The 15581-nt window shown below is 38.0% G+C and overlaps 1 protein-coding gene across 2 annotated transcripts; it reads left to right on the top strand.

Moving 5' to 3' along the window:
* Positions 1-596: 596 nt before the first annotated feature.
* Positions 597-15234, top strand: si:dkey-90m5.4 (leucine-rich alpha-2-glycoprotein). Of its 2 annotated transcripts, none has more exons than XM_053489286.1 (3): positions 597-654; positions 2917-3250; positions 14131-15234. In XM_053489286.1, exons 1-3 carry the CDS (start codon positions 604-606, stop codon positions 14778-14780), a joined length of 1035 nt encoding a protein of 344 aa, XP_053345261.1. In that variant the 5' UTR covers positions 597-603; the 3' UTR covers positions 14781-15234. The 2 variants fall into 2 exon arrangements, with proteins under 2 accessions (XP_053345261.1, XP_053345262.1); XM_053489287.1 differs by lacking the exon at positions 597-654 and adding an exon at positions 795-947.
* Positions 15235-15581: the final 347 nt, after the last annotated feature.

Genomic DNA, 15581 nt, shown 5'->3' with positions numbered 1-15581 from the left:
CCAGAACCTCTCCAAATACACACACACACACACACACACACACACTGACTCCACAAAGCAACAAATTACAGTCAGCCGCGCGGCTCATCATCAGAGGCAATCCAGATGTTCCTTATTTTTATTTCAACATCTGCACACTTGGCCATATTGTGCACAAACAAACGCCTTCAGCTGAAGAGCCGCCCTTGCTCAGGGAGCTTCTCTCTCATTAGTCTCCACTGCGCTTCTCTTTCTCCACACACACACACACACACGCACACAGCTGTCATAAGACGTGACCACTCAGTTAAATTAAACACGATTTTATTTGTATATCGTTGTGTCCTCGTTCCATCGTTGAAGAGTTGGATTTATAGTGCGCGTGAGCTTCAGACTGGCACAGTCACTGAGTTACACTGGCCATGCCTTTGATCTTCTTTATTATTATTATCATTATTATTAGTAGTAGTAAGAAGAAGAAGATGGGGGCGACACTGGCTAACGTGACTTGTTAGTGGAGGACAAGGTACACCTGTCATGTGGACTGTCCAAAAACAGGCGCAAAAAAACCATGCATATTGTGCAATGTGTGTGTGCGTAAGAGAGAGAGAGAGAGAACTGTGTATGAATGATTTACCCATATCGATCCGGAACCTGCTGCAGCTTCCACACATGGTGCGTAAAGCTTAGTTTTTAATTCAAAACCTTATGTCAGGAGATATTTAATATTTACTATATATTTACAATCCTTTAATAATAAAGTTATGCCTGGGGGGGACTTAGTCTAATTCTCTCTAGGCTTTGATTACTGAACTGGACTTGAAGTCCTGACTCTATTTGCTCAGTGAATGACCCATATTCCTGTCAGAGCTGATAAAGTCTCAGTCTGTAAAGGATTTAAGGTGGAAGAGAAAACAGCTAAACACTAAATAACTTATTTTACATTTCCAGTTCTTTAGGGTTTAAAGGTAAGGCCTATTTTTATTCATATTATTTGATGGTATTACTGTGATGATCTCAACTACGCCGTACTCTTCCCTAATAATACACTCTAAAAACTAACTCAGAGGACCTTTTACCACTACTTGATTTAATACATGGATGCAAGTTAAACATTCTAATTAATTGATTTAGATGAACTTTCTAAGTTGCAAACTTTATTTTTATAAGTTGTGATCAAATAATAATGCTGGTAATTATATTAACTTAATTTTGCATGTAATTTAAACTCGAATTTAATTGTTAATGGGTTAAAAAACAAAATTTAAGTTGTCTTAACTTTAAAAAGTTGGCATAATAAGTTAATTTTTTTAAGTTATATCCTACCCCCTATGCCTGGACGTGTTCCAGTGGTAAGATTGTGTGTTAGCAGACTTATGGGCTAACCAAACTCAATATAAACAAAATTTCATGGTGAGTAACACTTCAATTTACATCTAATAGTTCTACTAAAGTAATGAATTTGCACTTGTTTCATTGAGATATCTGCTCAGCAAGAGAGCTGTTTGGAAAAACATTATTCAAGTTTTGCTAATTTGACCATTTGACTGTAAGCTTCATAATGTTAACTAATCTCAGTCACAGCCACAGTTTTTAAAAGTCTTTTGTTCATTCACATAGATGTGTGCTTCCACTGTAGGCAAATTGTAGTAGCAAAAAAGTAAAAGCAGAGTGTTTTTTTTTTTTATTTTAGTTTGCTTGTATTTTAGTTACTTTTGTAATACAATTCAAAGTTAATATTTGTCTGGGTTTTGTGGTATTTTTCATAACATTAAAGGGTATGTAAAATGTTGGCATTGTGATTCTGACAGTATCACTGAGGTGTATGAAATTAATATTTTGCATCAATAGTTATTCAATAGACATCAATCTAATTAGATTAGTGTGTTGTTAAGTTTGTCAATATTGTTTAAAAAAATGGGCTGTGAGTGCAAACTGTAAATTTATCTCTCTCATTGGAAATGACTGGTGTCATTCAGAGCTTAGTCTCTTGGAATGTTCTATAACATGCTACTTGGCTTTTGACTCATATAATTATAGAGATTTGCCTAACTTTGTTGTGATAGCATAATTTATTATGCTTAGTTATTCTTAATGAGGACCAGTTGAATTTTGAGGTTTTTATTTGCATTGTGTGCAAGATTTATATATGATTTGTTCACATACTTAACTGCAGTTGAAAATAAAAGCTAATTGCACAAAAATAACGGTTGAACTAATGTATTTCTTTTAAATCTACTACATTAACAAAAACCAAAAAACCCTACATAAAAAGAAACCTGAAAAAAAAATCTATTTGGAGTCACTTAATTTTTTAAATGGTTGCTATTTGAAATTTTGTATAAACTATTATAGTAATTAAACAACATATAAAATTGCTTTAAAACAATATGGTAAAGCCATTTGGAGCAACATAATTTATACGAGTTATCAACTTAAAAACTTGCCTTTTGTCTAACAGTTAATAAGTAAGGGGTAATTAAAATAATCTTTGACTGAAGAGGAAAAGCTAATTCCCCCAACGCAAAGAAGCTTGTTGGTTCAAAATAATTTTAAATGAAGTTGTCATAACTCAAAAAGACTAATGCAAAACGTTGCGTTAATTTTTTTTGTTAGGTCTAAACATTTCTTTTTAGAGTGTAATAATAATAATAATAATAATAATAATAATAATAATAGATTATAAGATTCCCATGGGGAGAAAATATACTTTATGTGCATTTCCTATAGCGTTTATATTTTTTTTCCTGATCTGTGCATAACATTTTCTGTGAATATTGGGATTTAAAGCCTATTTATTGGTTATATTGGCATTGGTGATGAGAAAGTTATACATATTATATACTTAGGCTACTATATATATATATATATATATATATATATTTATATGTGTGTGTGATAACTTGTATCTAACATTTTTACTGCTTTTTCCTTCAGATGGAGTATCGCGGCCTCCTCGCGCTCGCGGTGATGCTCTCGTTCCGTTGCCATGGCGCCCTCTCGTGTCCAGTTCGCTGCACGTGTCACTTCGGATTACGGTCTGTAGAGGTCGTGTGTCCGGACGCGGAGCTTTCGCGTTACCCTAGTGACAGTCTTCCAGGTAACACCACCTCCCTAACCATCCAGTTCACCAACCTGAGCAGCGTCTCCGCCCACGAGCTGGGAGTCACGCCCCTTCTCCAGGAGCTCCACCTACCGGGAAACGGCCTGAGCAGTCTACCTGAGGACCTGCTTACTGGTCTTCATCACCTGCACACCATAGACCTTACAGGTGTGTGTATGTCTGTGTGTGTGTGTGTGTGTGTGAAAATGAACTAAAGACTTTACATACTTACAATTTTAAATATTTTAACTGGCTATAAAAATCTTTTCTTCTCACACATTATTATATATATTCACAGTATTATTAGATATATATATTAATGTGCACTGCTTCTTCTTGACAGGCTGCATGTAGTGACGCTCACACAACTATATAAAGGGTAAAAGACCAGACAGCTCAGAGAATAAAATAAACACTCAGAGTAAAAGTTAAAAAAACAAAAGTGTATGTAGTTATTATTCACATTTAATTCAATTCAATTCAATTTATATTATACGATATATATATATATACTATATACTATTTATATAGTGTTTTTAACAATGGTCTCAAATTGTATCAAAGCAGCTTCACAAAAATTAAAGAATTTTTTAGAAAAGAAAATATTTGGAAGTGTGTATGTGTGAGAAAAATGTGTCTAGATAATAATGAGATGAATGAATGAATGATGAATGAAATGTCTCTGATGAGCGAGCCAAGGGTGGCAAGGAAAAACTCCCTGAGATGGCAATAGGAAGAAACCTTGAGAGGAACCAGACTCAACAGCGAACCCATCCTCATCTGGGTGATAACAGGTAGAAATAACATCATGTGTGTTGTGCAGGTGAAAGTTCAATATAACAGAAATTCTTTAAATTAACATGAAGTCCAGTTCAGCACAGGGAGTCAGTAGGTGCAGAGGGCAGATGGGGTCTGGGTCACTGGGAGCACAGGAGCAGGATGGTAGCTCCAATCATAATAAGGCAGAATTCAGCTGGAGCTGGTCCTTCTCTGGATGCCTCAGGATCCTTGCAGGGTTGGCCTTTGTCTACTGAAAATGGCACAATCTCCAGATGCCTCGGGATGGGTAGAAAAATACAGATGGAGAGAATTAGCGTAGTTGCCATTCAGGATAGGTGTACTGGAGTATGAGGTTATGGGATGAGTTATGCGTATGCCAGATTAAAGAGATGCGTCTTGAGTCTACTTTTGAATTGGGAAACCGTGTCTGCTCCCCGAACACTGTCTGGAAGGCTATTCCAAAGCTTTGGAGCCAAATATGAAAAAGCCCTACCCCCTTTTGTAGATTTAGAAATTCTGGGAATTACCAGAAGTCCGGAGTTTTGTGATCTTAAGGAGCGTGGTGGATTATAGCGTATCAGAAGACTGGTTAGGTATGTGGGAGCTAAACCATTTAAAGCCTTGTATGTAAGTAAAACTATTTTATAATTAATTCTAAACTGAACAGGTAGCCAGTGCAGGGATGATAATATTGGGGTTATATGATCATATTTTCTGGATCTAGTGAGAACCCTGGCGGCTGCATTTTGCACTAACTGAAGCTTGTTTATTGAGATGCAGGACAACCACCTAGTAATGCATTACAATAGTCCAGTCTGGAGGTCATGAATGCATGAACTAGCTTTTCTGCATCAGATACGGATAAGATGCTCCTAAGTTTGGCGATATTTCTAAGATGGAAAAAGGCTGTTTTTGTAATATTGGAAATATGATTTTCAAAGGACATGTTACTGTCTAATATTACGCCCAGGTCTTTTACTGTTGAGCTGGTAGTAACAGTACATCCTTCTAAACGCAGGCTGAATTGTGAAAGCTGTTGTGTGCTGGTTTTTGGGCCGATGAGTAATATCTCTGTCTTGTCTGAGTTTAGTAAAAGAAAGTTATTGGTCATCCAATCTTTTATGTCCTGGACACACTCAGTTAATCTAGACAACTTGGGAATTTCGTCTGGTTTCATCTGTGACAATTTAAATACAGTGGGGCAAAAAAGTATTTAAACAGCCACCAATTGTGCAAGTTCTCCCACTTAAAACGATGAGAGACGGCTGTCATTTTCATCATAGGTATACTTCAACTATAAGAGACAAAATAATACAAATAAATCCAGAAAATCACATAATTTACACAAAATTTCATCTTAATACGTTTTCTGTAAGTCTACACAAGGTCTTCACACTGTCCTCCATGCAGATCTTCTCTAGAGCAGTGATGTTTTGGGGCTGTCGCTGGGCATCACGGACTTTCAACTCCCTCCAAAGATTTTCTATGGGGTTGAGATCTGGAGACTGGCTAGGCCACTCCGTGACCTTGAAATGCTTCTTACGAAAACCACTCCTTCGTTGCCCGGGCGGTGTGTTTGGGATCATTGTCATGCAACCACGTTTCATCTTCAATGCCCTTGCTGATGGAAGGAGGTTTTTACTCAAAATCCCATGATACATGGCCCCATTCATTCTTTCCTTTACACGGATCAGTCGTCCTGGTCCCTTTGAAAGACAGAAAAGACAGAGAGATACAGAAAGACAGTGGAACATACAATAAAAGGGAAAATTTGTCATAATGTGGTGTAACAGTATGGTGTTATGTAATGTTTTCACTGGAAAAATCAAAGAAAAGTCTGTTTTCTTGCATTATCACAAGTTCAGATCTTATTGATCTTATTGAACTCAGTGTCCTGATATGGTATAGTTTGGTTGTGATTGTATAAATGAGCTATGCAGCAAAATCTCATGTGAAGGCTCTTTGCCACAGGTAGGTCCCAGCTGCTCATGCTCTTCCCATGCTTGGTGGGTTTCCTCTGGGTACTTTCATTTTCCTCACACAGTCCAAAGACATGTAGATTAGGTCAACTGGTGTTCCCAAAAATTCCCATAGTGTGTGAGCTCTGTGATAGATTGGCACCCTGTCCATGGTGTACCCAAAGTCTCCTGGGATAGGCACAAGGCCCCTGCGACTCTGTAAAGTGTAAGTGGTTTAGTGGTTAGCACTGTGGCCTCACACCTCCAGGTTCGAGGGTTTTAAAATTGCTGAAAATTCAGTATCGCAGAAAATTATAATATTGTAAATTTTGAAGTGAAATATTGGAGACTCATGGTGTCATACTCTAATCAGCTAATTAATTCAAAACACATGCAAAGGTTTCCTGAGTCTTTAAATGGTCTCTTAGTCGGATTTAGTAGGCTGGCTTTTCAGAGTGCTGTACCCAAGCACATTAAAAATGTAAAAATTGAATGGAAGGAAAAAATGTGATAGACAAAGGTGCACAAGCAAGAGGGATAACCGCAGCCTTGAGAGGATTGTAAAACAGTAAAACAGAGCCCATTTATGAATTTGAGGGAGATTCATAAGGAGTGCACTGAGTCACTGCTTCAAGAGCCACCACACACAGATATATCCAGGACATTCTCGACAACTGTCGCATTCCTTGTGTCAAGCCACTCTTGAACCAGAGACAACATCAGAGGAGTCTTACCTGGGCTAAGGACAAAAAGGACTAGGCTGGTGCATAGTGGGCCAAAGTAATTTTTTTCCAGATGAAAGTAAATTTTGCTTGAGTTCCAGTGTATAGTTTGCACAGTAAGTTATGGTTTGGGGAGCCATGTTATCTGCTGGTGTTGGTCCAATGTGTTTTTTTCCGGTCCAAGGTCAGCATATCCGTCTACCAGGAAATTTTAGAGCACTTTATGTTTCCCTCTGCTGACCAGTTTTATGTAGATGCTGATTTAATTTTTCAGCAACTCGTGGCAGCTGCCCACCCTGCTAAAAGTACTAATCCCTGGTTTAAGTACCATGGTATCCCCGTGCTTCAGGCAAACTCGCCCAACCTACACCTACAGTATTGAATCTACAGGGTAGCGAATCTACAGAGTATTATGAAGGGGAAGATGTAAGACACCAGAGACAACAACGCAGAAGAGCTGAAGGCTGCTATCAGAGCAACTTAGTCTGTCATAACACTTCAGCAGTGCCACGGACTGATTGCCTCCATGCCATACTGCATTCCAGTAATTCATGCAAAGGGAGCCCCAGGTATTAAGTGGTGTACATGTTCATACTTTCCAGTAGTCCAACATTTATGTGTTAAAGTTATTATTTTTCAATTGGTCTTAAGTAATATTCTAATTTTCTGTGATACTGAATTACTGAAAATTAACAAACTTTTCAATGATATTTAAATTTATTGAGATGCACCTGTTTGTGTAGCAATATAGAAGAAAAAAAAAAAGGTTTTTTTTTTTTGATAACCTCTTCTGACCAACCTACATAGTCCACTTATATGACTTAAATATGTATGACAATTGCATATTGTTCACACACATATGCACACTCACACACACGCATACAAACACAAAATAAAAAATGCTTTACGCACACACACACATGGTCACAGCATTATAGTAAAGAGTATATGCGCGCATGGATGTTGACTATACAGTACGAGTGACGCACAAACACTGCTTGTATTTCAAAACCTCGCTGGTTTACCGAGGTAAAATGTATTTAAAAATTAAGTTTCATTTAAATTAATGAACTTGTTAAGTTATAACAAAAAATGTATCCTTTCTTTTTGCAATCTGATGACGTTGATATCTACAGTATATATGAAACACAAATTCTGTTTGTTTATTTGGGCAGCGAGTGGAGGGCAGGGGTGTTTGCACAGGTAGTCACATGCGATTATCATCTTTTATGTCACTTGACTGTAATGGTAGGCCTCGTCATCATTAACTTTTACGTCATACTGTGATCGTATCACAAGCATTTCCCCAGAAATGTAACAGTAGGCAGTGTCGTCTGTAATGAAAATGGATACGTCAGGTTGAGCTCAGGGCTGGAAACCCTGGATTAGACTGGAGAGCGTCTACAGCAATAAGAGCATAAGACAGGCAGAGGTAGGGGCTGCTAAAACATTGGAGCAGCGTGAGGAAAAGCATCGAGTTGATCGTACACTCTATCCACAGGTAATGGTAGCCACACAGGCATCAGGGGGTAAACCTCATGTACTCGGGCGGAGCCGCGGGTAACGATTAGTAAGTTATAGGAGAAGAGATCTTTGAAGGATAACAAAGGTTTTAGAGATAAAAAACTATTACATTTTATTGTAAACATTTATGCAGTATTTTATATTGTGGAAAAAATATTTTTACCTTTGGAAACATTTGGGAATAAATTTTCTTACCAAAAAATCTTACAAACATTTTTAATTTACCAAGTTTTAGCATCAAACTCTTTTTGAATCCAGATTTTACATTTTGAAAACCACTAAATTGTGATATAGGCGGTACAGTGGCTTAATGGTAAATTCAATTTAATTCAATTTTAATTTTAATTATATAGCGCTTTAACCATGGTCATTGTCTCAAAGCAGCTTTACAAAAATGAAGGAAATTTTTTAAAAGAAAATTTATGTGTATGTGTAAAAAAATGTGTCTAGATAACAAAAAGATAAATGAATGAATGATGAATGAAATGTCTCTGATGAGCGAGCCAAGGGTGGCAAGGAAAAACTCCCTGAAATGGCAATAGGAAGAAACCTTGAGAGGAACCAGACTCAACAGGGAACCCATCCTCATCTGGGTGATAACGATAGAAATCATATAAAATTATTAGTGTTATGCAGCTTAAAGTTTAATACAACAGAAGTTCTTTAAATTAACATGAAGTCCAGTTCAGCATAGGGACGAGTCAGCAGATGCAAAGGGCAGATGGGGTCTGAATCACTGGGAGCACAGGAGCAGCATGTATAGCTCCAACCATCATGAAGCAGAATCCAGCTGGAGCTGGTCTTTTTTTAAATGCTTTAGGATCCTCGCAGGGTTGGCGTATGTCTACTGAAGCTGGCACAATCTCAGATGCCTCGGGATGGGTAGAAAAATAAAGAACAGGATAGATGTACTGGAGTATGAGGTTATGGGATGAGTTACGCGTATGCCAGATTGAAGGGATGCGACTTGAGTCTACTTTTAAACTGGAAAACTGTGTCTGAACACTGTCTGGTAGGCTACTCTAAAGCTTTGGAGCTAAATATGAAAATGCCCGACCCCATTTTGTAGATTTTAAAATTCTGGGAACTACCAGAAGTCCAGAGTTTTGTGATCTTAAGGAACATGATGGATTGTAATGTATTAGATATGTGGAAGCTAAACCATTTAAGGCCTCGTATGTAAGTAATACTATTTTGTAATTCATTCTAAACTGAACAGGTAGCCAGTGCAGGGATGATAATATTGGGGTTATATGATCAATTCAATTCAATTCAATTTTATTTGTATAGCGCTTTTAGCAATTTTCATTGCCACAAAGCAGCTTTACACAGTCAAAAGAATTATTTAAGTTTGTATGAAATGTGAATTTGTATGAATCAAAATGGTCAGTTTGTCTCTGGTGAGCAAGCCGAGGGCGACAGTGGCAAGGAAGAAACCTTGAGAGGAACCAGACTCAACAGGGAACCCATCCTTATCTGGGTGAAACAGAAAGCAGTAAATGATCTGCATTTATACAGTGTGTAGGGTCGGAGGCAGTTCAGCTATAATAGCTGATGTTAATTGATGTTAATATGGAGTCCAGGTAGTTATTGAAGACCCAGGTAGACTTGTAAGAAGTTCCAGTCATGAACTATCGAACTGTCAAGTCCCCAGAGAAACAGTTGCCAACACCAGTCAAGGCCAGAACCATTTTCTAGGTAGAGAGAATCATTCCCAGACACCAGACGCATCCCAGAGAGACACACGGGGCATCCATGTGACGAGATCTTCAGCCAGAAGCGGGGCACCAGGATGGGTCAGACAGGTCCGGAGGGCAGAGGGAGTCTGGATCACTGGCAGCTCAGGAACGACATGTGTAGCTCGACAGAGAGAGAGAAAGAGTAAAAGGGGGAGACAGGAGGAGAGAGGAAAGAGAAAGAGGGGGGGAAAGAGAAGAAGAGGAGAGATGGCAGTTAGGTATGGTCACAGTCACACAATGTATAATGTGAATGTATATTAACTGTAGAGTGCAAGCAGAGACTCCGGCAGGACTAACTATGACATCATAACTAAAAGGGAGAGCCAGAAGGAAACACAAACATGAGATGTAAAGCAACCAATCACCTCACCGTCAGCAAACCTGAGTGATCAATGAGAGTGGGGAAGACAGCATCCAAACATACCAGTTCACCATAATACTCTACGTCCATGAGTCCCCCAGATCTGCTCCTTTACCTATGGCAAATCTATTTATAAAAATGCTTGGCTAAATAAATAGGTTTTTAGCCTGGACTTAAACACTGAGACTGTGTCTGAGTCCCGAACACTATTTGGAAGACTATTCCATAACTTTGGGGCTTTGTAAGAAAAAGCTCTGCCCCCAGCTGTATTTTTCATAATACGCGGTACTGACAAGCAGCCTGCATCCTTTGATCGAAGTAGGCGTGGCGGATCGTAAGACACTAGCAGTTCGCTCAGGTACGCGAGACCATTTAATGCTTTATATGTCAAGAGTAGTATTTTAAAATCAATGTGAAATTGCACAGGGAGCCAATGGAGTGAAGATAAGATAGGGGTGATGTGCTCATATCTTCTGGTTCTGGTGAGGACTCTCGCTGCTGCATTCTGGACTAGCTGAAGCTTATTTATGCATCTAGCTGAACAACCAGACAGTAAGGCATTACAATAGTCCAACCTAGAGGTGATAAAAGCATGAACTAGTTTTTCTGCGTCGTTTAGCGACAATAAATTTCTTATTCTGGCAATATTTCTGAGGTGAAAGAATGCTATCCTGGTAATATTATCTACATGTGCTTCAAATGAAAGGCTGGAATCAATGATCACACCAAGGTCTTTCACTGTTGCATTTGATGGAACAGAAAGGCCATCTAAAGTTACGGTGTGATCTAAAATTTTACTCCTAGCTGTATGCGGTCCTATGACTACTTAGGAAGTTAATTAGCATCCAATTTCTTATGTCCTGCACACATTGCTCAATTTTGGTAAGCTGATTTGATGATCATATTTTCTGGATCTAGTGAGAACCCTGGCGGCTGAATTTTGCACTAACTGAAACTTGTTTATTGAGATGCAGGACAACCACCTAGTAATGCATTACAATAGTCCAGTCTGGAGGTCATGAATGCATAAACTAGCTTTTCTGCATCAGATATTTCTAAGATGGAAAAAGGCTGTTTTTGTGATATTGGAAATATGATTTTCAAAGGACAAGTTACTGTCTAATATTACGCCCAGGTCTTTTATTGTTGAGCTGGTAGTAACAGTACATCCTTCTAAACGCATGATGTTACCCAAGGGAAGCATTCATATTGAGAACAGCAGAGGTCCTAAAACTGACCCTTGTGGGACCCCATATTTTACTGGCATTACACCAGACGGTTCTCCATTCAGATATACAAAATGGTATCAATCAGACAGGTATGATCTAAACCATTTTAATGCCTGTCCCTGGATACCTATGTAAGGTACCTTATGATTTATAGTGCGAATGCAGCACTAAGATCAAGTAAGACTAGTATTGAGATGCAGCCTTGGTTCGAAGCTAAAAACAAGTCGTTTGCAATCTTAACTAATGCAGTTTCTGTACTATGATGGGGCCTGAAACCTGACTGAAATTCTTCAAGAATTTTGTTTTCCTGCAAGAATGTGCATATTTGAGCTGATACTACCTTTTCTAATATTTTTGATATAAACGGAAGGTTTGAAATCGGTCTGTAATTTCATTCAGGTCAAAATTTGATTTTTTAAAATTTTTGGCTCAATAACTGCCAACTTGAAAGGTTTAGGGACGTGACCTAGATATAATGAGGAATTAATAAGTTTTAGAAGCGGCTCTTCAACTGTATGAATCACTTCTTTTAAAAATCTGGTTGGTATTGGGTCTAATAGGCACGTTGCTGATTTAGCCGAGGTGATAAGATTATACAGCTCTTCCTGTCCTACACCTGTAAAGCACTGAAAATCTAAATGTGAAGCTTTAGACTGAACTTTATCGTGAGATACTATTAGAGGTTGAACCTCTGTTATTTTCGTCCTGATACAATTGATTTTTTCATTGAAGAAGTCCATAAAGTCTTCACTTCTAAACTTTGATGGGATACTCTCTGCAGGCATCATAGGTTTTGTTAGGCGAAATAAGTAGTAAATCTGTACTAAATAAGAACCTGGGATTGTTTTGGTTTCTTGCTATCAGTTGGCTCAGATGCTCGGTCCTAGCAGCTTTTAGAGCCCGTCTATAGCTGCACATACTGTCTTTTTTTTTGCAATTCTAAAAACTTCTAATTTAGTTTTTCTCCATATTTGCTCAAGGTTATGGGTTGCTCTCTTTAGGGTGCGATTATGACTGTTGTACCTCGGTGCAAGTGTTTTATCTCTCTGACTTTTTTTAATCTGATGGGAGCAACAGTGTCTAATGTACTGGTAAAAATAGTGCCCATGTTGTTAGTCACTTCATCTGGATCGTCTGCATTTAGGGGTTTTATAAGAAATTGGGACAGATCCGGCAGATTACTTGTGAATCTGTCTTTAGTTGTCGGATTCATATCCACCTAGTACTGTCGCCCTGCAGCTCCAGGATCTGTATTCGATTTCTGCCTCGGGTCTGTGTGCATGGAGCTTGCATGTTCTCCGTGTGCTTGTTGGGTTTTCTCTGGTTTCCTCCCACAGAACAATGACATGCAGGTTAGTCTAATTGGTTTCCCCAAATTGCCTATAGTGAGGTAAATGAGTGTGTATATGTGTGCCTCTTCAAAGGAATGAATCATGGTTTAAACAAAACAATAAATAATTCTAACAGGAAATTATTTAAAAAAAAAACTAGTGTTTTGCAGATGAAAATAAAAAGTATTTTAAGTATTAAAATAAAACTAACTTTGGATTTGTTCAAAATGTAAAACAAATTCTCAAAATGATAAGAACCTGGGCAGTTGAACAGGTTATAGAACAAACAAGGAGACATGAAGGGGTGCTTGGAGTTTTGGTTGATTGGAAGAAGATTGCCTGACTTTATATATATATATTTTTTTAAATGACTGACGGTAGTGACAGAGCCTCAGGATACAAATTCAGTATATTAAAAATTAGAGTTAAAAAGATTTAATGAATGATTTTTATCAGCCATTAATGAATGATCATGTACTTTTACTTAGCATGCAGGTTTTAGTGTGTTTTTTAGCTGTTTATTTAAAATGTAAACCCTTGTTCTGGACAAGGACTTTTTCAGGTCTTTCTTAAATAGGATTGAAAAGCTATTTTGTTATGCTAAGTTGATTCAGCTTATATAGAATTAATCATAATCAAATCAGAATCAGAATATAAAATTAAATTCTAAATTTTACAGAAAAACACACTATCATGTGCTGGACATGTTTTGTCTCAGTTCTCAAGAATGACTGAATAAATAAAAAATACAGTATATGAAAATTAACTAATGAAAAACAGACATTGCTTTTGAATTGTGGTTAAACAGAAGCAATTAAAAAACAAACTAACTTTAACAAGAATGGACAGAAATGATGGTACCCCTAGAAAAGACTTTGAGAATAATTTGACTATAGGGATATGTTACACTAAAGTGTGACCTGTGTTTAGCATCACAGGTGTCTTCAAAACTTGTAATCAGTCAGTCTGCCTATTTCAGGGTGAAAAGTAGTCCCTATGCTGTTCTCCAACAGGATAATGACCCAAAACACCCAAGGACAAAACATTAGACTGAATTTAGTAAAAGAAAGTTATTGGTCATCCAATCTTTTATGTCCTGGACACACTCTAAAGTGGCCTTCTATGAGCCCTGATCTAAATCCTACTGAACATTTGAGGAAAGAGCTGAAACATGCAGGGTGCCAACAATTTTGTCCACATGTGTATTTTGGGAAACTGCAGTAATATATTAATTTCACTAATTTTAACGTACAGATTTAAAGCCACAATCTGAAGCTGGACTAAGATGGTCCTCCTTGCTTCAGCATATTCAGATATACAGATGGAGGCTTTGTGTGTAAATTACAGGCCAACACTATGGTGGTAAAAATTAATTTACTTTTTGTAATTGTGTTTTTCTCTTAGGTAACCAGCTAAAAGAGCTTCCTGCTCATGTGTTTTATCATGCCCCGCTCGTCAACCTGGTTCTTAAAGACAACCTGCTCACTAGCGTCAACAGTGACTGGCTGCCCGCTAACAGCAGTGTCACGTGGCTCAACCTGTCAGGGAACGAACTGAGGAAAGTTCCTTCTGCTCTACTCCAGAAGCTGAGCCACCTGGAAACCCTGCATCTCTCACAGAACCTTTTAGAGACACTTCCATCTGAGAGCTTTCACTTTCTTCATGCTCTAGAGAGACTTTATCTGGAAGAAAACAAACTTAAGACCCTGGAGAATGAGACTTTTACCCACAACACCAACCTGACTCACCTTTTCCTACAGAAGAACAAGCTGCAGTCTCTCCCAGCCACAGTGTTCCACGGCCTTGATCGGCTGCAGTACCTGGACCTCTCAGAGAACCAGCTGACCTTCCTTGCACCTGACACCCTTGGTTTAGGGATCAGCTTTGTTGATTTGACCCTTAACCCTTGGAATTGTGATGCCAAAATAGAGTACCTGTGGAAGAGGTTAAACAAAGCGGCGGTGCAGCCTGAGCCGAAGTGCGCTGCGCCCGAGACGCTGAAGGATAAAGTCATTGCAGCACTTACGCGCAAAGAGCTGGGCTTGGAAGAGTGAAGAAAGAAAGCATGAAGATGTGATGAAGGATGAAGAATAGTGGAAATGTTGAAATTAGTGAACAGTAACGTTGTGATAAACAGTACAACAGTAAAGAGGAAGGTTATTATGTTCTGATCTAAAGATGATAAGAAAATAAATGATTTCATGATGAAAGACTACAAACTGCCCACACTGTGTGCGTGTGTGTGTGTGTGTAAACACCTTATTAATGGGAGAGATCAGAGTATAACCAGACATCTTACAGGAAATACAACAAATAAATGTACAGCTGATCCTACTATAATTAAAAGAGATTTAAAGAGATTTAAAAACCAATTTAATTGTAATCAAATTATACACATCCTAATTCAGAAATTGTGCAGATGCCACTGCAGCATCCTGTATACTTTCTTCATGAATATAAATTTATACCTAGATGTGAAAAATCTGTTTGTGTGACGCATTTAATCTGGAATGATAATAAAAGTCTATGATGCATGGTTGATTACTTTCAGACTAAACACTTAAAAAATGGCAGTAATTCTTAGCAAGAGAAAATATCTTAAATAGATGCAGACTTACCTAATATTCCTGAGTTTTTGATTTGGTCTCTTTCCAAAGTAACAACTCTTTTTTTTTTTTTGGCCAGGGAGTTTATCTTGAAAATACACTGGATGGCAAAAACAGTCACTGTTTCAGAAGGGTCAATTATTGGGCTGCATCAAGCAAAGAAAACAACTAAGGGGAGTTCGAGTTCACATGAATCTGGAATCTGGTTAAGGATCCTTCACCACATTATCAAAACCTTTAGAAATTATC

Source organism: Clarias gariepinus, chromosome 27 (assembly GCF_024256425.1).
Source record: "Clarias gariepinus isolate MV-2021 ecotype Netherlands chromosome 27, CGAR_prim_01v2, whole genome shotgun sequence".
NCBI lineage: Eukaryota > Metazoa > Chordata > Actinopteri > Siluriformes > Clariidae > Clarias > Clarias gariepinus.
The sequence above is the reverse complement of the archived record's forward strand: the minus strand, read 5'-3'. Positions and strand labels throughout refer to the sequence as shown.

Bases quoted from the DNA above. Each gene is read 5' to 3' on its own strand.
- si:dkey-90m5.4 (XM_053489286.1), top strand. From the start codon at position 604: ATGAATGATTTACCCATATCGATCCGGAACCTGCTGCAGCTTCCACAC. The intron at 655-2,916 runs GTGCGTAAAGCT...TTTTTCCTTCAG, and splicing joins TGCTGCAGCTTCCACACATG to ATGGAGTATCGCGGCCTCCT. The intron at 3,251-14,130 runs GTGTGTGTATGT...TTTTTCTCTTAG, and splicing joins GCACACCATAGACCTTACAG to GTAACCAGCTAAAAGAGCTT.